This window comes from Acanthisitta chloris, unplaced genomic scaffold, assembly GCF_000695815.1.
Source record: "Acanthisitta chloris isolate BGI_N310 unplaced genomic scaffold, ASM69581v1 scaffold8612, whole genome shotgun sequence".
NCBI lineage: Eukaryota > Metazoa > Chordata > Aves > Passeriformes > Acanthisittidae > Acanthisitta > Acanthisitta chloris.
This window is the reverse complement of record NW_008660969.1, coordinates 56472-79346: the sequence shown is the minus strand read 5'-3', so window position 1 is coordinate 79346 and position 22875 is coordinate 56472. Positions and strand designations below refer to the sequence as shown.

The 22875-nt window shown below is 34.8% G+C and overlaps 1 protein-coding gene across 1 annotated transcript in view; it reads right to left on the bottom strand.

Moving 5' to 3' along the window:
* Positions 1-2654: 2654 nt before the first annotated feature.
* Positions 2655-22875, bottom strand: part of LOC103797803 (syntaxin-binding protein 5) — a gene marked incomplete at its 3' end in the record, with an annotated part of 74951 nt that continues 54730 nt past the window's right edge. The window contains exons 11-20 of the mRNA XM_009070034.1: positions 20905-21052; positions 20426-20493; positions 19367-19407; positions 17092-17312; positions 15403-15581; positions 13482-13607; positions 12879-13030; positions 6174-6236; positions 2796-2855; positions 2655-2702 (exon numbers count right to left, since the gene is read on the bottom strand). Coding sequence (XP_009068282.1) covers positions 2655-2702; positions 2796-2855; positions 6174-6236; positions 12879-13030; positions 13482-13607; positions 15403-15581; positions 17092-17312; positions 19367-19407; positions 20426-20493; positions 20905-21052 — 1106 coding nt within the window. The remainder of the gene's footprint in view (positions 2703-2795; positions 2856-6173; positions 6237-12878; positions 13031-13481; positions 13608-15402; positions 15582-17091; positions 17313-19366; positions 19408-20425; positions 20494-20904; positions 21053-22875) is intronic.

Here is a 22875-nt window from a genome sequence, read left to right as displayed (position 1 = left end):
CTGGCTGGGGTTAAACCATGACAATAAGGTTAGTTAAGTCAAATATATCAGTATTTCCAAGGTAAATATAAGTTTTTCAAAGTCCATCTTTAACGCAAATAAAAGGGAAACATGACCTGAAAGCAACATATTTACAATAGGTCTTGAACTTAAGTCACTATGCATTCCTTCACACAGAATATTCACAATTAAGTATTTAGCAAAAAACCAGAAGATGACCTGATCAAAATGTCGGTACATGAAGCACATACTGTTATACTTATGCTATTTTTTCAGTTTTATGTTTTTTGACCCTTTAATGTGAATCATAGCATCCTTGTTTGATCCGGTCACTAATTATAGAAATCTGTAGAAATTATACTGTCTCTATATTAGTTTCAATAAAGTAATTAAATTGACAATGGCTTTCTATTTCTAACTGTGGGTATTACGTTACCACCTTACAGCCCTATCACTTAGATGAAATTAATTCACACTTTGCTAGAAGTATTCCCTTGCTCCCTGTTCCCATGTGAGAAACACAGAAGTGACTTTAATAGCAACTGAAGTTATCAATGTAAATGATTCTCCTTCTGTTTCACGAAACATTTGACAGGTACTTCACACATTGACAAAGAATGGAAAGAACTTGAGCTGACTGAACTATGTGCCAGTGCAGAGAGCTCGACTATGCTACATACATCAAATTCATCCATATGAACACAGTTGATGGCAATTTGTTTCATACAGCATGGGGATGTTAATCACAGTGACACATTTTACAAAACTCATTGTGCATTCACATTTAGCTGGCAACTGAGTTTAAAACAATGAAATGCAAAACCATGCAACTATTAACACAGAAGAGATGTTTTATTTATGTGAAAGAGCTTAGAATGCAAGTTCAGAAAGAGCTAAAGTAAACATGCCAGATAAAGTATAGAAAACACAGCAGAGATACAACCACATTCAGTTCACAGCATCAAACCACTCAGAACTAAGAGCACACAGATGAAATAATTAAGTCTCTTTCAACTTCCAATAAGCTGTGCAAGTTACACAAATCACAGTATAACTTACACTCTGAAGAATGCAACATTTGTAAATAAATGTTTTTGCTTTTTTTTACATGTGAAAAACATCCACAACACTTTCAGTTGAAAGGCTTCAAGCTGAAACAGATGTGAATAGCTCTATAGAATTGTCATTAGCATGTTTTATTATTGCTCTAACAACTTTTTGAAAAAAGCGTGGGGAAAACATACAGGAGGTCAGAGTCAAGCTTTCGGTGTGTTTTGCGCAAGACAGGGCGTCTTATGTTCAGAAGCAACAAAAGGGAACACATTGCTTCAACAGACTGATACAACATGCACAAGATTAAGAGTTGTTTGTCTCATTGGAAGACATTAGGTTCTAATTACCCTAAATTTCTTTTAAGGGAACATATTAATGCTCATGTAAAACATACTCTTTTTTTTAAAAATTACAGATGTATCAACATAAGCAATTTGCTTTCTTGAACTATATTCAGGCTTCTGCTGCCTTAGAACTCATCTTCCCTACCATTTCTGGTATCACTGCATAAAGGGCTCAACATAATACTGTAGATAGGGCATATTCTTGCTTTGTCATATTTGTCTGAGTTTTGAATGATTATTTGTCTCAATTACTGAATTGCAATGAAAGGGATTAGTGGTTTAGGATAAAAGTTAAATGGCCAAACAGAAAAATCACAGGGAGACAGCAGGAAAAGAAATCTCTTCCTCCCTAGTCTTAACCTATGGTTCCACAGAACCTATGAAATATTTTTTTAGTAAACAGTTATATAAAGTCATTTCAACCTAAACTGACTGATGAGATAAAATTAAATCATCCTACAAAGATATACAAATTTACTAAGAGAAAACAAAATGAACCATTAACACAAAGATTCTGTAATGGAAGTAACCATATCCCAGCCAAGTAAGAAGAATCCCTTCCCCAAAATTAATCATACAGCCTCTCACCTTCACTTATTTAATGACCCACTTGTCAGAAGCAGAGTTATTTCATTCCAATCATAAAAGGGTTCAATCTACCTGCATACAACATATCCCAGGGCAATTTTGTTGCCAAATTGTTACGAGACAAGTCTAGAGCTGATAGGGTATTGAGTTACTGTTGGATGCACAAAACAAAGAGTTCTGGAATACCAATGGGGTACACTTATGTATACAGCCAAGTTCTCTTCCAGATGAATAAATGAAACCATGATACCACCTCTCTCTTGACTGTAGTCGTATAAGAATCTGACCACATGGCTATGAATACAACTCATGAAAAGAAATTGTATGAGCCACATGGTCTCAAGGAGAATGTACCTTTGCAAAAAGAGTGGAATAATGTTGTGACTTGCATAGACTGAACTCTTACTATGTATTAGAATTTCACCCAATTAGAAAAATAGAGAAGCGCAATAGTAAAATCAGAGAATTTAAACCACCAATATCCTTGATTTTTTTAAAAAAATATTGTGCCCAGTATATTTAGTATAGAATTACCAATTTGCATAAAGAAAAATTAATAACTTAATGCATTGAAATTTGACTGTTATTTTGCTTTTTTTTTTGCTGCTGGGTTAGTGTTGCATAGAGCGAGGCACTGGATTAGAAAGAGTAGAATTTTCTAGTTCCTACCTATGTCATTGGTTACCATCTTGGAAAACTTTCTGCTTTTGGTCTTCACTGTAAATAATATTTCAATAAAAAAGATCAATCTAAGTGTATCAAAAGGTGAACTGAAGAAAAATAAGACTAGAGAAAAGAAAAATACTGTACCCTTTTCTATAAAATTATTCATTTTTTGTTCATCATCAGAATTGTTTGGTGAACCAGAACCTACAAGTGGAGACAGAATGAAATGGATATACATTTGACGTGAATGAAATGGATATATCTTTGACACAAAATCAATGTATTAAAACGAGCTTTGAGTTTAATGAAGATAGAAAGGTGTATTAAAATATCAAATACTGATACTGGTATTACCTGTAGCTGTACTGGATACTATAAAGTCCTAATTATTTTGGTATGACAAGAATTCTGCCACATTAAGACTAACCACAAAAATGATAATGCAAGGTACAGCGTTGCACATTGCAGCAAGTTTATTGCTAGAAATATTTCCCTCATTACATAAATGTTTACATTGAATAACTAACTGGCTGTACTAATCACGACTCCAGACACAAAGCTTAATCTAAATTGTAATTCACAAAACACTGCTGTAACAAACTCAAGTTCCATAAATCCATTTGGTTTTTTTCCAATGCAGTAAGTCACTGTTGGGCAACAACTCTTTAGCTATTGTCCAGACAACTCTGAGCCAATGCTGCCGCTTGGGACTTTTCTGCACCCCTAACACTGAAAAAACCAGTGGTGGCTACAGACCACAAATTCAGGCTTACCATTGTCATAAAATTAAAACATTGCCAGGAAATTAAACATAATTCAACTAAAAATTTCCAAATTTAGTTGGATTTTGTGTTATGGAAGTGTAAAATAAGAATAGAATGCAAAAACTGTGGCACTCATGAAGACAAAAACTTGACAGTCTACAATGCTATATAATGTTTTATGGATCAAATAAATCCCCCTGAAGCCTAAGCATATTACTGTTTGACTTCTATAGGAAAAGCAGGAGATAATGTTACTATTTCTCTTGCATTTTCACAGTATTTCTGCAGTTCTGTGTTACTGAAACTGTAGGATACTCTAACTTGCATGGGCAGTCAGACCCTTTTGCAGTTCTCTCAGCTATGTAACCACCCACTGGAGGAAGTGTAATGGAAATTAGCTTCCACTTCTCTTAACTTGGACATGGAAAAGTAGAAGATTTAGATCATTTCAGCAAATGCAGACTTCAGTCCAAACAGTGACTGGTCTGTTTTACAGATCATATTGTAACCATCAAAACCAATAAGGCACTTAATTGCCAATCCTATCCTCCAATCTTAAAGCTAGTAATGTGCAAACATTTTGTGTTCGTGTATTTTCCTCTTGAAAGCCTCTAGACTGGAAAAAGTGTATTTAAATCTAGCCTCCATCCTGCTTCTCAATCTCACCAATACTGTGTAGCTGATGTCTCAAAAATGTCCTCTTTTAGCTCTGAAAACTAAGTGGCATTTTCAAGCTTCTTTCCTGTTTTGCACTGTTGCTCAGAAAAGATAAAAAACTTAAACCAAAGCTAAGAAATTGTAGTTCTTCTCTCTTCAAAACATCACTAACTGATTTCTTTATCAGGGAGGTGTCTCCCTCCGTATTTTTTTTTCAAAAGGAAAACTCCACAGAAACTCAGTTTTCCAATCTTCTAGAATTTATTCTAAAATGAACTAACTTTAAAATACTAATCCTCAGACATCTCAAATTGGAGATTGAATTTTATCCCTTCATGATTACAAATTTCCATCTAATTCATCTTCCTTTTAGGACACTTGAATTTATCTATTCTAAGTTGTCTCGTTATTTGATCCTCTTAAAGAAAAATCCAAATTTCATTAATTTTTAACCTATTTCAGCTCACACAACTCAGACAGGAGGGAGGGATATAAACAGAGGAGGGGAAGAAAATTTTAAAAAATAGAGGGTTTCCATAAACCTTGATTTTCATCTTTGGACTTGTCTTCATTGCACTGTTAGTGGAAATGGTGAAGTGCTTTGCTCTACTTCAAATTATGAAAGAAACCCTCTAATTCAAACTACAGAGTGTTTTAAGTGCAAGTGGTTTGGGCTGACATTTGGGTGACGCTGGAGCAAGGGGGAAAAAAGGACACACATTAATGGTTACAATTCTTTAGCTGCTCATTGTACACATTTTACAGCAGTCTACCAGAAACAAGACTTAGCCTGGACTTTTTAAGTGGGTCAAATTCAAATGCCTTAGGAACACTGATAATTATCCTCAGTCTTGACAGAGAAAGAGATTTACTGCAACTGCAGCACTGCACAGCAAATTGTTTACATACATTGGTGGAACGCAATAGGGAAGATGCACTTTATTCTAAACACCACAAAAATGCTTTCATTAGAAATGATGCTGAAGTTGAGGACTTCAGCCTGTCAATACTTAACAATATACAGGCTTGTCATGAAATAACATCTTTGGTTAGGACTTTTAATTAAAATTCTCAGCCAAGTTTTGCTTTAATTATAAATAAATCCAATTTACTCTAAGACATAGCAAAACAAAAAATGACATTGATAGATCTAGACAAGAGTTTTGCACAACTTAAAATTAACATCAAAAGACAGGAGTTGTCAAATCAGAAATTAAAATTTATGTTAAAATTTCTACTAGAGCTACAAACAGTATATTTTGTTTTGTTATGCTTTCCACTTGGCTTTGAAAGATACAGGCTATAACAGAAAAGGAATCTATCTTTAGATTTCCATCTTGGATTACCTTCTTGCACTGCTTTGCACATGTTACTTTACATACTTGATTTCAACCTGCAGTTTAGTCCTTTACTTTTACTTTTGAGTAAAGCTTTGAATGAAACAAAATAACATCTTTAAAAGCTCTGAGTAGTATGTGAAGTGACAATTTTTAGCAACTACAAGAAATATACACCTCTAATACTACATATTGATATGCACTATTAAGTATTTACAGGGCTATAGCCCCAACTAGCCAATACTAAATAAAATATTCAATAGTATTATATACGGAATCTTTAATTTTAAAGTCACATACATTAGCAGCAACTGAAAAATAAATGGGGGGAGAGGAAGAGTATTACTTAGGGAACTCTTACTTTGCTAGGATACCAGTTTCTGAAGAAGCAGAAGTAAACTTGTACATTTTACAGAAATAATCTTTACCACTTTTGAGGGCTCTGAAACACCATCACATGAACTATTACAGGAATTTGTGCATCTCTTGTCAATGCTTCAAAATTCCAATGTGCAGTATGTTCCCCGAGGCATAAATATTTCAGCTTCTATCTCTCTTCACTCATCTTTATGACTGATTCCTATTGCATCTCTTAAATCAGCCTCATTTTAAAAACCCAGTTGTGCAACAAAGCAAAATTTATGACAGCTCAAATCTTTTGTGAAAGGACAATAGGTTTTATATAATTACTTAACTAGTAAGTGTTGACTTAATACATGCTGCCACCCAGGACAGTAAGAAGCTGAAGATAAAGTTATGATTACCTGATGTGGGTGACTTGCAGCGGTCTTCTGGCACCACTGTACCTTCATTAATATCACAGAGACCTGATGAAACAAAACCAGTGTATTATAAATAGAGCCACTGCTTTATTCTTACTTCCACTGCAGTTAGGAATTTCATTTCTTACTAGATACAAACAAGTCAGTTGTGATAGAATTTGTTACATATTACCTTATTTTTTTACATTACCCACAGTGACTGTAGAGTCACTTCTTCCTACTAAAGTTTTCTTTGCAAAATATACTCCCTCATTAAATTTCTGTGAAAAGCACAGTATTTTCAGCAAGAGACTTATCAGAACACCTAATTACTTACAAACTATAGATAGACATATTAGGTACAAACCTAATTTGTTTTGAAAAAAAAATAAATCAAAGTTATATTAAAAACGCAATTGCAAAAGAAAATGAGATGAAAGAGCATTTTGAGGACTACAAACACATGATGTGTGAAACTACAGTGCCTTTTTGCAAACTACTTTCCCACTGTTACAGTGATATGCTGTGTACTTGCCAATTTGCATTGCCAAGTTCACTTTCCAGAAAAAAATCCTTATTGATGTCACTTACAGAATTCAGGTCTTAGGGTGCTTATGAAGGTGTTCTGCCTTATATGGAGAATGCTGCTATAATTCTTACATCATCAAATCTGATAATTTGAATAACTGCAGTAATTTAACATCTGAAAAACAATTCCTTTCATTCCAGTAAAAGAAATAAAGCCTAGTAGTACACAATCAGATGCTAAACATGGCAGTTGCCTCATAAGGGTCCTAAGTATTACTTCATAGCACTAACTAGAAGTATACCAAAAAGTTTTCTATTTTTTTCCCTTTCTGACAAGAAAGTGCTGTCAAGGCTACCCACAATTAAAAAAAGTGAACTTCATTGATATTTTAAGGTTAGAAATGCATCTTCAGGTTTGTATCATAAAATTTTCCTTCAGAAATTTCATGATGTGATACAAAGGCAAACAAGCATGTAATATTTAACAGTAACAGCTATGAAATATTTGTTAAAAGTAACGGGTTTTGCATGCACACAAATATTTCCAACAGTCAAAAGGTCTGAGAGGTGTAATGGCAATGGCTAAGGCAACAAAGGCATCACATGGAAAACCTGTCTATACAGCTGGACACTACAGATGCACAAGTGCATCTGTACATAGCTGTTAACAAACAAAAAATATAAACCCATCTCTATTCTTCTATAAAAGCTTTAAAGTTTCCAAACACTAAACCAGAAGGCAATAGTTTAAAGGAAAAAATATTCTCCTGAAATATCATATCAATATGGAACACATTGAGAGTATGTTGCATTCATGGGTTTCATTTATCAAAATTATTATTTTTTGAGATTACTAAGAGCATGTGCAGCTTGAACCTCAGAAGTCAATGACTAGAATTGACACTGCATTGTCAAACGACCTTAGGGCTTTGTTAGAGCCTATGCTTAACAGTCCAGGAACCAATTTAAATTCCAGGTGGATGTTAATATTTCCACTACACGGGAGAAAGAAAAGAAATGTATGTAGCAGTAAATCAATGAACACTATGGGATAATCATGGTACATATTCTCCAAGTATGATCAAATCTCTTAAAGTACCAGAGTTTTAAACACACATGGGAATCTAAATGTTTTGACAGGGTTGTGTAAAATGATTTTACAAAAATCCTGATGCTGCTCTGACAACATGCAATAGAAGTTTTAGATAGTAAGAGTGCTGGGAGGATAAACATGTGCTGTGCTCTTTCTTGGAAGTAGTTGCTCCTTCAGGAGCCAAAATGAACAAATCCCAAAACACCATTCAGGAACTTCATTTCCTCCTTTCTGTAAATATTTTAATTCTTTACTTTAAAGAAGAGTTTATCTTCTTGCACTAGTTCTCCTATGAAAACTCATGAACTGACAGGAATAGTGTTTAGCCAAGAATGAAGTCACACACCTGCATGCTTGATTTCTTTGTAAGAAGACTTGAGGCTATGGCTTGATTAACATATCTTAATTAATAACTCTGACCAACTGATCCAAAAAAAACCACAAAACACTCCCTCGACACCTAGGCACTAATTTTATGCATTAGATAAGATTTATTCCATGAAAGAATAAGTGTGTATTATGACAACCATTATGGCACATAAACCTTGAAAATCTGATCATAGCCATCACTGCTATTATTTAAGAGAGAAAGAACAGGAATAGATGAAAAGTAATTTTACCCATGACTGTGTTAATAATTAAACTATAACTGAGAACACCAAGAATGATCTCACTTAAGTCTACAAGCTAACAGGGTTTGTCCATGACCAGTGAGAAGAAGAAACTGGTGTCAAAATATCTATTGCTGCTCATCTTAAAACCCAAAGTATCCTGATAGAAGCACTGGCAGTAAGACAGCTCTGGAGAAGTTCTCTGGTGAGAGAGGTGTCCATACCATGCTGCATCAAAAACTTCCTAGAATTACAGCTGAAATGATGTATAAAGTAGTTTCATGGGACTTTTGTCAGTTTTTCACACAAGCTTTAGGGAGACATGTTTCCAAAGAACCTACAACTTCACTACAAACCAGCCTAATTAAAAATTACAACTAAAACTAGCTTTGTAATAACCATGACAAGCACCTGATGACACTGTCTAGCAGGCCTTAACAAAACACATACACTGCATGCTCCACAAACTATAAATTGCCACCCAAAACATGTGAGTAATATACCTGGTATGAATCACTGATAAATTCCAAAACACGATCCCAACTGGGAGCTTGTATCTGTAGAGCTAGCCTGAAATGACAGTTTACAGTCTAGCTAGTGTAGAGAGCCTTGTCTCTAAATAGATGCTGCTTTAAGACGGGAATCTGAATTTCTTCTCTGAGTAGAAAAAATAAGATGACAGAAACATACATCATATTCTTGCAACACAAGTGACGGGAAAAAATCTCGCATTTCCATTCATATTTTAGAAGATATGTAACTCTATGAATTTTTTTTTAAAAACGTCTTTGAAAATTTTCAGTTGGTTGATTAAGGACACACCATTAACTAAATCGTAAATACATTACAGAGGCTAACAAACTATTCAATTGACATTTTAAGATGAAACATCGAGAAAGCAGAGTTCCTATTGAGGAAGGACCAATCCTTTCTGCCTTTTTTGGAAGGGGCTGAATAACAGAGAATAATGTTTTCCTACTCACCCCTCCCATACTGAAATAGTTTTCAGATCAGCCAAATTTGGGACACTATGTACAATAGCAGTATGCTGCTCTGTTGCATGCTGCCTGAATGTGAATTTAATGTAACTAACTAAGAACTTGTCTGAACTGAATGCATGTATAGGGTAGTGTGAATTTTTTTTCCCTAAATACACTGCTGTCTCAAAGAATCAAAATATATTCAGTTTCTCTAAGACAACTGCATTACACAGACATGCACTTTTTCCAGGAAGATTTGCAAATTAAGTACTAATACTCCCTGATGATTATTAGAGTTGTACAGCAGTGGAAAAAGTCTTATGCATAAAAAAATAATTTTGAAGTATTAAAATTCAAATTTTGTCAAGATAATGAACTCAACAAAGGCATGTCTTTTAAAATAAAACCAAGGAAGCATAAGTTCCTTGCATTTTTACAAACACTAAATGCAGTCATTGATGTCCAAGAAAGGGTGAATGCAAAATCTAAGTGTTCTATCTCTTATACTTCCAATCCTATAATAAAGGGTAGTGCTTAAATGTTAAGACTTACTATTTGTGAAAAATTATACAGCAATAATACTTTATTATTTAAATTATTGAAGTCACATACATTGAAAGTACTACAAATAATGAGAAATATTAAATAAATAGGGAAATAGTTTTCAGTTTTAAAAAAGACTGTAGCTTCAGCTAATCAAGACATGGTCACAATGACAGACAGAAAGAACCACATGCTTGAGAAATTAACTCTTGTACAAAACTTGCTTTAATCTATTCCTAAATAAAATGGTCCAGGTAAATTTAGCTTTAGAACCTCTGGTTTCAGAAACTAGTTCTGGGATTTCTTTTGCTTCTCTTCAAAACAATCAATCAGTGCTAGATCCTGGTTTTCAGTTCTGGATCATCATAAGGTGGAGGCAGTTCTTTTATGCCTAGCTCCCTTTCTACCTTGTCAGCAGAGGATGAAAGACTGTAGAGAAAGCAGTATTTGGCTATGGGGACTGCCCTATGAAATGTATTTCTTTTTGCTTGTTGGGGGAAAAAATAGCACAACTAAGAATTGGACCATGATTTCAAATTCTGGTTGTTTGGTTTTTGTTGGTTTTTTGTTTGTTTTAACTCCATTCTTCCTGTAGCTTAGTTTTATCCTATTCTACTTCATTTTAAAAATGGGGTGATATTACCTACCTCTACCCAGGGGCTGGAGAAAGGCATCCTAGGGAAAGGAACAATGTTACGGTTTTAGAAAAATAAGCTTTACGTTCTCCAAGTTCTTGGATGCTGTGAATGATTTCATAAGTCATATAATCTCTCAGGCAAATCATGGTTCTGATGGGCTACCTCCCTCACACAGATACCTGAAATCCAAAACTGCTTGGAAACCACACAGGGCTCTGCAATACACCAACACCTCCACTCTTAAATCCCTATGAACAACATCTTTGTAGAAGTAAATTTTCATTTTAGTTGACAAATCATGGTTTGTCACAATGTTTATTATTCTTAACACTAGTAATCCTCTAACTCTAGAGTTCTGAAGCCCTTGCTGCCAGAAAGGGAACCAAGCAAGGGAAGCTTCTAGTAAAACAACACTAAATTTGTGAGTAAGATCTTGCGCCTGTAAACATCTGTAACTTCTGAGATAGGATCTCCTTCTGATTTTGGTATTTATTTAAAAACACAAAATACAGACTGTTACAGTTGCTTTTTTCCTTCACGTTTCTTTTAAAGATATCATGAACAGGAAATACAATAGATGTGTGATGGATTAAAATCGGTTTCTAAAAGTAAAGCAATTAGTTAAAATGGACTAAGAGATATTTATGGTGAGTGAAGAAATTGAAAAATCAAATTCAGATGTTCAAAAACATTTGAATGTCATGAGATGACTTACTTATATAAGAGGTGCGAAGCTTTTTCACAGACTCTGAATATAAGTTAGAAAGGCCGCACATGCAAGAAGCCACAGTCAGCATACCTTTATGAAGCAATGAGAAAAGGAAAGACGGAGATACTAACAGTACACTTCAGACAGAAAAGCCAGCCCAGTAAGTTGTACAACCAGGTTTTTAAAGTGCTCTTGCCATGCAGACTGTTAGTATTAGAAGTTAAGATGAAAAAAAATATGATTTCATGTAACAGCTACATTCATGAGCAAAAAGGACTTTAATCATGAACATCTGAGACACAGCTGAAACACACAGTTATGTGGATCCAATACATTAAAATAACAAAAACTAAGAAAACAAAGCAAGTGATATTCAATGCTCAAAAAGGCTGTTTATAATCTAAATGCTTGAAGCAGAATTTAAGTCCTTTACTCCCAAGACAAATTAATACAGTCAACCAGTAAAGTTCTCTCTCTCAAAGTAATTTTATAAGTTCATAGAAAGCAAATATTTTACCTGACAGGATAAAAACTCTGTGTTCTGCTCTATAATGACAAACTTCAGATCAGTTTCCTCAGCTGAAATAAGCTGACCGGTGCTAACTGAATCTTTTTCAAACCAACCATTTACTAATACACATCTTTGAACACTCACTTCAATTTGAAGAAAATATTACTTAAAGAACTTACCAGGACTTTATTCTGAACCTTTTACAGAAATCAATATTAAAGCATGAAGAAGGGGTTTTTTTGAACAGTTTATTTCCTATCAAAAAATAATCATTTGGGGCAGCAGTGACACTGTTTGTCATTCTGTATTTAGCTGTCTTCCAAAATAGGTTAGGAGAATCCATGACACATCAAGGAGAAGAAAATTTTAAAATACTAAATTTTTGTTTTGGCAACAAAAAGCTTGAAATTTTGACTTAAAAGTCACTTTCCTCCTCAGCCAAAAAAAGAACACTTCTTATTTTTAAATCAAAGTCCGTTTTTTTATTGTTTGTTTTTGTTTCAAAGACAGATTTATTTTGCCAGTTTGTATTTGGAAGCTTATTTGGTTCATTTAAATGAAAGGCTTCCTCTCAAGCATAACATAACAGCATAAACAACACAACATGCTTTAGGTTATCAGGGACATTTCTAGTCAAAGTTTGAAACAGGAAGCTAAAGATCCCAGCAGACACACTGGCGATCTGCAACATTAATGGGTTTACACCAGCACATGATATGGGTACTACCTTTATCAGAAATATGAAAGTAGTTATAATTCTTCATGCTGTGTTATATTCTTGTAAACTGCATAAATGCATTGAACATTTATACTTGTATATATTCACACAATTTTCCAATTAGCTTTTTTTTAAATCATCTATTACCCTGAAAAAATAAGCAATGATCTCAAGTATCAGTAGATTCCACTAAGCAACAATTTTTAAGCAAACATGAATTAACAAACCTGCAATTGTGACATTTAGGGACAGATCAAGAAGAAAGGATGAAACCGCAGTGGAGAAAATTACCATTGTATTCAAAGAAAATACACTAATAGACTAGATAACCAACTCTGCCTTTCTTCTAAGGTTAAAACACATTTTGGGTTACTCACCTCCAGATGGTTGCCGAGCTTTTCGGGGAGAACGTGGCTCCCTGCGATAAGGATCATTGGAGCCATACAGTTCAATAGTGCCTAGATTCAACAGCACTGTCTTCTGGAGGTAATCAACCATGGCAATGCCATTACAGTTTCCAAAAACTACTCTGGAAAAAGAGAAGTGGAAGGAAAGACAGTGGTAATTAAATATCAGTAAAGTTTTGTATCAATATTTGCTACTGTCCAGCATTTTAAGGCTTCCTAGTTTTTACAAATTATCCTAGATTGCACATATTTATAAATTACTATTCTACAATACAGTATTGCTTAATTGTTCTCTTGTAAAAATAAGACACTGAGTAGAACAGATCATTGTCATTTTACTATCTGACGGCCTTAAACTCTTGGCTGTACAGTGCCAAGTGAGCGAGAGTGATGCTGATTTGCTTCAGCTGTTAGCATCATCAGGATCTGCCATGACCCAAAAGGAATTATCTTGTAAGCACAAGAGACTGTGTTGCTGTGCAGCTCATGTGAACACACAAAGAGAATGATTAATGGACAATTTTAACCCCCTTCGACAGAGTAATGAAAAAAGACTGTGTAGAATATACTTACAGGCCATACGCTGAGTTGACTGCTAAGCTGGTTATCTGTTGAGGAGGTTCTCCACTCACCCACACTAGCTGGATAACTAGCTCAATTTGGTAGCCAGGAGACTGCTTAAGAGGAGAATTTTTAACTCTGCAAAGCAAACAAAACATGGTGTCTTTTTATGCCACCCTGTAGTCTCCAATTTTTCCTTATGGGCTCAGAGTTCAATAAATTCTATCACAGTGGCCTTCCTAAAGTTGGAAAATTGTAAGAAGTATGATCACAAATACATAAAAGCAACCAGAAGAAAAACCCACATTGAAACTGATCATTCATTTCTTTAGGGGCCCTTTTGATTCACTGCTTAATTGAAAATTAATTGAACAATGATCACAAATACTTACTTTTTCACATCTTCAGAGCAAGGCATAATAGTGATAATATGCTTATTGCCTTGAATAAAGGTGTTCAGTCAGTGTCTAAAAAATGTGTTACCCATTGTTTTTCAGAGTTCCCAAAAGAACTCTGATTTGGAGAATGGAATGGGGTGAGAGGTGCTTGTGGAATAAAAACATACTGAAAAGGGAAACGAAAGCACAATGTATTGAGACAAATGCAAACAAAAAACTGATGATTTTGTAGAAGGAAAATGAAATTAAGTAAGTTATTGTAATGGTAGACCAGTTGTATGCAATCAACCTGAGTGTGTGGGAATTGAAGCTCCTGGAAAGATTTTGTTTGTATGCTGACAAACTTACTGATGTCCAACAGAAAGCATTAGGTCTTTAATTTTTTAAGGGGGGGATAAAAGTTACGTAGAACAAACTCCTCTGTTTCCCAAATTCCTCTTCTTTCACCCATTCATTTACATTGAGGCATTTTTGGTTTGTCAATATTTTACGTAAGAATTTTCTACCTTTTCTACTCAGTCCAGTTTTCTTTAGAAACACACTTCTGCAACTCAGTGCAATCAATATGACAGGAAAACTCTCATCCAGATAGAGCAAGCCCATCAGAATTAGTTATTTTCTGGATGGATAGGCTCAAAAAATTAAAATCCAAGTTGGGGCCTTAAAACTTCAGGCAACAAAAAGTACATACTGAATTTTGTATCCGCAAGACATTCATATTTCTTGCATTCTATCAGAAACAGGTGATGGCCCAGACATCTCAAATGCACTCCTCTAGAAGAGTTACAAAACCCTACAAGATTGTCTTCTTTTAATTTCTAGAAGGAGTAAAAGCTCACACAAAGAAGTTTACAGAAAAAAATTATCCCAGTTAAAAAAGATCTAAAAACTGGCCAAAGACCTTCATTGTGAGCACTATGAGGCATCATGCAAAGTGAAGATCCATGACAATGGGACATTTATTTATTTCTGTTTCCAAAATACCAAGTAGTTCCCCTGAGGGGTTACCAAAAAAAAATAATTCTAAAACAAAAGAGTTACCATTCAGCTAGCTATTTGTAAGATTTTTTACCACTTTTGATTTGGCTCTAAAAACCTAAGGCTCTGGAAAAGTAACAGATGAAATATATTCAGACATACTTGGCCTAAGGTTAAGGAGAGCCACAAAGCATCAAGTTTCCTATTCAATTCTACGGACAATGAGATATCAAAGTGACTAAATCGCTGCTATTGACAAATGTTTGCTCTAAAACATTTTCTAGAACTATACTAACACCTATGCCTAATTTTCCTAAAACACGCAAATCGTAAGGTAAGGATTGTCTGCTTTTCAAAAATCAGCTTAATGAATTTTAAAGAAACTAAGATTGCTATAGTTGTTTCTTAAACAGAGCTCAACTTGCAAATATTTGGAAAATGTTGCTCTAGGAAATAGCACATTTTCACCAGCAATGATAATAATAACGAAGTATATATATTTGAATCACATATTCCTGTAAAGTTTCATACTCAGAAGTGTAACAGAATATACCTACTTTAAACATGGGACATTATCACGAAGTCCATCAGACGAACTGCTACTAGTAGATGGATGAGACTGGGAAACAATGGATTGAGGATTGGAACCTGTGCCTGGAGTTGGCACTGGTGGCACCTGCTCACCGTCTGGAGTTTCAATATCATTTATTTCATATAGCAGACGTACTTCCAGCATCTGTTAGTTAAGGTAAAAAAATTATCGGTTAAGTCTGCCTTTCAAAAAACCAGGTATGAAATAGATGAAGTGCAACTGAAGATACTAGTGACAAGAGTGACACCAGGACTCCTCCATCTTTTGAAAGATAATGGTAATTTAATAAACAGTGCAACCTAAACACACACATCATCCTCAGAAACACACAGTCATATTAATTATCACAGATCAAATATCTGAGGATTGCTAAAACTTGAAAATCTGACATACTTCCCAGTATTTAAAAGTTTGCTTCTTAATACTGGAAAGCAATTAAATACTGGATATGACACCATTTAATTATCATTCTGCTGACATAAATTCCCAGTTCTGATGATGACTTGGTTTTCATAATTTAAGAATGGTGTAACAGTGCTAAAGGCACATGGACAGCTACACCTTATGTGACACTGTACATATGGGACTACAGCGTTTGATTTTGTGCGGAACTAGATCATACATTTTAAAGAACTAAGTTCATCATAACTTCAGATTTCCTTCTGTTGGGTCTGTAACAATATTAGTATTAATGGCAGCGCAGCGTAAACAGTTTTCTGCCGCTTTATTTTCATCATCTGCAAAGTAGAACTTACTCATGGACTGAAACGAAGAACAATGTAGTCATTTTTAAAACACTCCTAGTGCTGAAGAATAGTTTTCTAGGGGTGACTCATAAAAACTGTTTAGATAAACTACTTCCTCTGAAGGGAATCTACTTGTACATAAGTAAACAGTGGAAGGAAAAAGCCCCCATGTCTCAGGTCCTTAACCGAAGACTTACCCAAAGGGAGCAGAATAGGGAGAGGGTGGGTGTGTGTGTATGTGTCTCAGAGAGGAGGTGGGAGAAAAAAACAGCTACATTATGATTAATACTTTACTTCAAACATAGATTTTATAATTAAACAGCTTCAAATTAGCTTTTAGCTCATACTTTCAAACAAGCAAATTTGTTTGTGTGTGTCTGATTTAGCAAAGGACTTCTCAAACTCTTGTAATAGAATCATTGTACCTCATACAGAATAAAACAATGACACAGCAAAGTCCTTAACAGACTTCAGGGCATGTTTGGCACACTCTCTCTTCTAGCTCTGCATACTGCACGAGTTTGACAGGACAGATGGCAATTACTAGGAATCAAGGAAACAAGAAATCAACTCCCTAAAAGCTTTGAAATTCTGCAACTCCACACCTTATTCACTTCTGTTATCATTTTACCTTTGATAAAGCCAAGTTTTGATCCACTATTCACTTTGATAGATAGACAAAGTACTATTACTGGATGCAAAAACCTGAAAAAGCCACTGAAAACCAGTGTTTTGGTGTGCAAGATTTGAAACTATTACTTTTCTTCCAGAAAACCACATCTCTTGGTTTTGAGACAATTGGTTTTGTCCCTTCCACTAATAAAATGAAAGACAACAAAGTAGTAAATTGCTAGAACTTTCTTATTATAGCCAAATCCCACAAAGTCAAAAATGGATGTACTAATTACCGGAATGACTTCTGTTGTCACTTCCTGCTTGCTGAACCTGTAAATAATGACATGTGCAGAAACTCCAGCTATGCACAGCGTTCTGCTTTCTGGACACCATGAGATGATCTGGATAGCATAAGGATCTTCATCTACTATATCTGTGTTTGGCCTGTCATCTTTATTCCGTGATTTTTCAAATACTTTGGCTGTTTTTAGCTTGTAGAGTACTTGCAGCGTTACTAGGGACAAAGTAAAAGAGATAAAAATTAGCTTTGATCTAAACAGGTATTTTTCTCTTGTTATTTTTAAATTTATTGACTTGTCTTCAGAGATAAAACTATCATATTCAACAAAAGAGGGCAGAGTAGACAAAGTAAATTTCTGTGTTGCCTCTGCCCATGCAGTGCACCACTTGATCAATACAGGATCAATTAGCATAAAAAACAGCCCAACGCTTATCTTCTGAGTGTTGGATTAGTTTATAAGCTACAGTTATAAACTAAGCTCTCACAGCTTCTCAAGGCTTTACTGTACTTAGAGATCTCTTTATAACAATAACCTCTAGTTACATATGCCATATATGCAACTTAATCATATCTATGGCAGAGAAAGTGAAGCTTCTTTTCTTTCTTCTTCAAATATTTCAAATCCATGGCCTGTCTCCTGTGCACTCACACTTAAGTCTCAGTTCCTCCAATTTATAGTTTATTTTGTATGATCGTTCAAAAGTGCTGCCCTCTGATCAGTCCACATTTTTGATGACAAAGTTTCCTAGAACTGTTCTAGTAAGATCTTTCCAGTTTTAAAATGTGAACAAGTTACTCCATGTTGATTTTACTGACATTCCCACTTAATTATCACAGTATGCAACACAGACTGCAATTCATGAAACCTCCACTTTTCCCAGAAACTAAGTTCTAAGTGTAGATTACTGATACTATATGCAAATAAATCATCTCTGATACAGCTAATTTTTGAACAGTATCCTTCTCGGCTGTACTTGTAATTCTTTACTACATTTTCTTTCCACTTTCTCCATGCTGCTTTCAAACTTCACAGACATCCCCAGTCAATGCCCCAAATCACTTCTATAAATACTAATCACAACATTAGGAAAACACAAATTATAGCATCCTTTCTCCTCTTCCGTATTTCAGTGGTTTTACCTGAACCACATTTCCCTAGTCCACCTGTAAGAATTTCCTATTACAGAGATTTAAAAGTTTAAAAATCAAGACAGAGGATACTTGCAAGTTTCTTTCTTAACAGGTTTATTTATCTATTTTAGAAATAAACTAAATGTCTTCAACAGGATCTCCTGTTGACAGATCTATGCTGAATAGGTTTTTTACCCACATAGAATCAATCAGGTTTGTCTTCCCCTCCCCCCCAAGGTTCCACTCCCACCCTAAACTGAAATTAAAGATCTATAATGCTCCAAATCATCCTCCTCCCAGTTTTTAAACATATACTTTGCATCTGTTCCCTCCCACAACCACACACGCTTTAGCATTTTGGAATCTCACCAGTTTTCCACAAGTTTTCAAAGACAACTGATGATGATTCCAAGATTGCTTTAAACAGCTTTTAAGCACCAAGAACAAGGTTAGTCATAACTAGATCAATGTAAAAAAACTCTAAGTCTGTGCAGTCATTTCTACTTTGAGTTCTTACTGCATTTCTCACTGTGAGCTGTGTAGACCATCAGATGCATTTGACCCTTTTAACTGCAGATGACAAATGTAAAATGGTATCAGACTCTTCAGGCCTATTGAGTCTTCCAAAGAAAAGTGTCTTTGTTTTATTGTTCTCCTGCCTTTCTTCACAGATGCATAAATCATTTTGCTAACAAAAACTTCTAGTAGTTTCAATTCTCATTTTTAGATACTGTGATTTATGGAGAGCTGATGGTCTTAACACATGCCTCTCTACTGTCTAAAAAGACAAAAATAACTTAATGAAATTTAATTGTACTCAAAAGGAATACATTTGCCTGTCATGCATCTCTATAGTCAACAATACTATCAAAGGGGCTTCTAAAAAATTTTAAGATTGTTCCATTCTAACTGGCCCTTGGGCTACCAATGCATTTACTCTGAGGTGGCAAAACACAGCGAAACAGCTAAGAAATAAGATTATATTTAATTTTAAAGCAAAATTTCCTGTGAAGTTACTGACTCTACAGAAGGCAAGAAATAAGGAGAACGACTAGCCTGCAATTACATTCCATTAGAGAACTCAGTTTAGAAAACTCCTACTGCACAGGAAAAAAATCTCCACTGAAACCACTTACTTGCTGAGGCATCCCAAAACTTGATTGACCCATCAGCATGCCTATGAAATATTAAAAAATTAATAAGATGGTAAAATGGTTAGTTGGAGTCTTAGACCTCTGTTACTGATTGGAAAGTATATGATTAACATTCTATTTTTATTAGCATTCTTAGTGACACATAATTTTACCAATTTATTGGAAGCAAAATTTTAGCAATATGTGCTCCAATTACTTTGGACAGAAGGGAATACAAAAACATTTGGAGGCTAACTCCCTCATGATTCCACCGCACTAATACTAATTTACCACTTTAAATACTGAGGCATACCTTACCATGTGTTGTTTCTTAAGAGATGCCCTATATTAGGAGCAACACTTGTAAAGAAGATGCCTAAATATACAGTATTTCACTGTAAATGAGTCACCTAACTTGTTTATTTAGCCTTGAAACTGAGAATCAGATGACTAGATTTTTTCAGGACTGTCTCTCAAAGTCTCTGCAAATGTGTAGTATAAAGTGACAGTAATCCTCATTAGGGCTAATAGGCTGTTCTAAAAAACTTTAGTGGTGCTCTCACTTTCAGTGACGCACTGTACAGTTATAAATTAAATTTTGCTTATGTTCCTTACAGTTGTACTAGAAGGATCAGTCTCAAAATGATCAGATTTAATTATTTGGTTGTTCTTCTTGAGATATAAAATTGGCTTCCCTTTGAGAACTGAATTCAGTAACTGCTTAACGGATTTTCTTTGCTTTAAAACACTACACAATTTTTTTCCAAAAATTAAAGAATAAAAGATCACTTTGATCCAGGATACTTTGATAACAAGCACACAATCACAACACCACATCATAAAAAATAATCCCTGTAAAACATCTGTTTCTACCTTCTCTTCCACATTTGCTTTACTTTCTCGGTAATGGCTCAAGATTATGCCAATGACTTGTCTGGTGAACATAATTTCATAAATCATTCAAACCACTCATACAAAACAATGTCCTGAAAGAGGAACAAAATATTCTCACTTATACTTAATCAGCTAAGAAAGTTATTACTACAGAATGGTATCACTTACCCTGTAATAATTATCTCTGGATAGCTCTGAGTGACCAAACCCCAGTTGCCTCCACTAATAGGCCATTCCTGGAAGATTAACAAACACACTTAGGAACAAAATATCATACAGTGCAAAGTTAAGCCACTGAAATTACTGTACATACTGCACAATCCAGTATTTCATGTGACTTCAAAAGTAATTAGACACATCCACTGCAGAGAAAAAAATGTAGAAAAATCAACAAGGGGTATAAACACTACCCCTGTTCTAGAAAGTCCATTAGCTTCCAGTGATACGGCAATTGATGGGAGCACATCAGGGAAACATTACTATAAGGCTTGACATATGCTATATTCTCCCCAGACACCTGCTATTAGCTACTGTAAAAGACAGGATGAGTCAGATGGAGCTTTGGTTTTAAGCATAGCCACTCATGTTCTTTAGAGCTGCTGATTCTCAGTATTTTAAAATCTACTAATATGTAGTAGATGTTGTACCTTCTTACTGTACCCTTGACGCTTCTGTCGAGCACCAACTGAATACAGTGCAGGTATCAGGTCCACAGGACAATCAGCAAAATATTCACAACAGGTAACTGGAGATTCATGTATAGTCAAAGGATAGGGATTCTCAAATATAGGATACCTTTAATGGAAGAAAAGGGGAAGACTGTTTAATCTCGAGAAAACTCCTTCTTTAAATGCAGGATACGAGTGAAATGCTAATAACTAAGCTGGAATGCTTTTTGTACAGAGGAAAATAAATACATGTCAAATTAGATTATGACCAAGTATACTACACAACTTGACTGCTCGTCTAGTACACCATCAAGAAAGTATAGTACTTTACATGGAATGTGAAGTTTGTACTGTTTCTAGAGTATTTCTAGAACACCACTATTCCCTACAGTTTTATAATTGTTAATTACTAATTTAATGGCCTGTGGACAAAACGAAGTTACCAAGTCCTAACTGTAGTAACATGGAGCTATGAATTTATTTCTAACTCTTCAGTCTATTCTTCCAGGGAGAAAGACAGGAAGACTACACTTCTAACTTTGTATTAGTACACTCTCCTGAGACAGAAAGTTGTCCAGCACTTTTCATAATCTACTTGCAACTCCAAGATCACTTTCTGAAAATTATGGATAGCAACACTCAGTTACCAATCAGAAGAATGCATCCACATATACTCCCTACCACCACCTCCGTCAGAAAGGTTAGAGTCTAAATGAGGAAAAAAAGTCAATAATACCAATAGATGTAAATATATCTGTGTTCAAAGAATATTTATCTTCAGAGAGGCATGCTACGCATGAGATTCTCCCCCCTTTTTATCTCCCTTTCTTGAGAGGTGAAAAGGGGGATAGCTTCTCAAGCCATCTAAAGGAAAAATTAGCAATAACAGATGAAAATATTCTACATATCAAGGACTTTATACAGAACTATATGGAAGGCTACAACAATCTTTTAAAATTGAAGAAGAGGTTTTATTTTAACAAAATATTACTAATCCATATGAGAACACAAGGCAAAAGGAAGCCTGTAGATTTTATTTTTTTTATTATTTTTGCTGCTTTTTCAGATGTGAAACAATTAATACGTTGCAAGTTAGTTATAACAGAAAATATTTTAAGTCTTCTAAAAACATAACTGCTGAAGACTTTCTAGCACGAAATGGAACAAGCCTTAACATAACTTCAAATTTCTGGCACTGCAAACTATTTCACTTTAAAAAAATAGTCTTGTACAAACCTTTTTATGTCACGCTCATTAAAACGTGTTTTATTGCTCTTTCAACAGATGAATGTTGGAAGCATAATGCTTTTGGTATGTTAGAAACAAGTTCTGGATACAGCATATGGCCATGTAACATTGGGAAAAGCTAAATGAAATTGCTCAGTAGCTGCAGAGATATTAGGACAAAACTTGATCTTCCAAATTCCATAATCTTTGAGGGTTAAGTCTTACAGGTTTGTGTTTTGCCCTAGAAGGATGTTCTTCACAAGGACTTTTTTTTCATTGACCACTGGAGATTTTTAATCAGGAACACTACAAAGATCTTATCTAGTTCCTTTGCTCCTAATCCCTTAATAGTTAGCTGTTACTGCTATACTAATTTCAAAACTCTTCATAAAAAAACAGACAGGATCCAAAATTTTTAATCACCACTGAATAAGAATGTACAGAATGTTCCACGGACAGAGAAACAAAAGACTCAAAATCTGTTAGATAAATATTATTTGTGAAAACTGCAATAGAATACTACTTTTAAGCAACCTCTTATCACAGCTGTAAATCAGTGAGTAGATGTTATCATTATGTATATGATAGCTATAGCATCAGTATTGAGTTACTTGAAGCAATACAGATAGCAACTTATTTGACAATAATATCAGCAAATATTTAAGTGATGACAACAGCCAAAATTACCTGGCTTAGCTGCTCAGTTCTCCCTGCTCCCTCCCC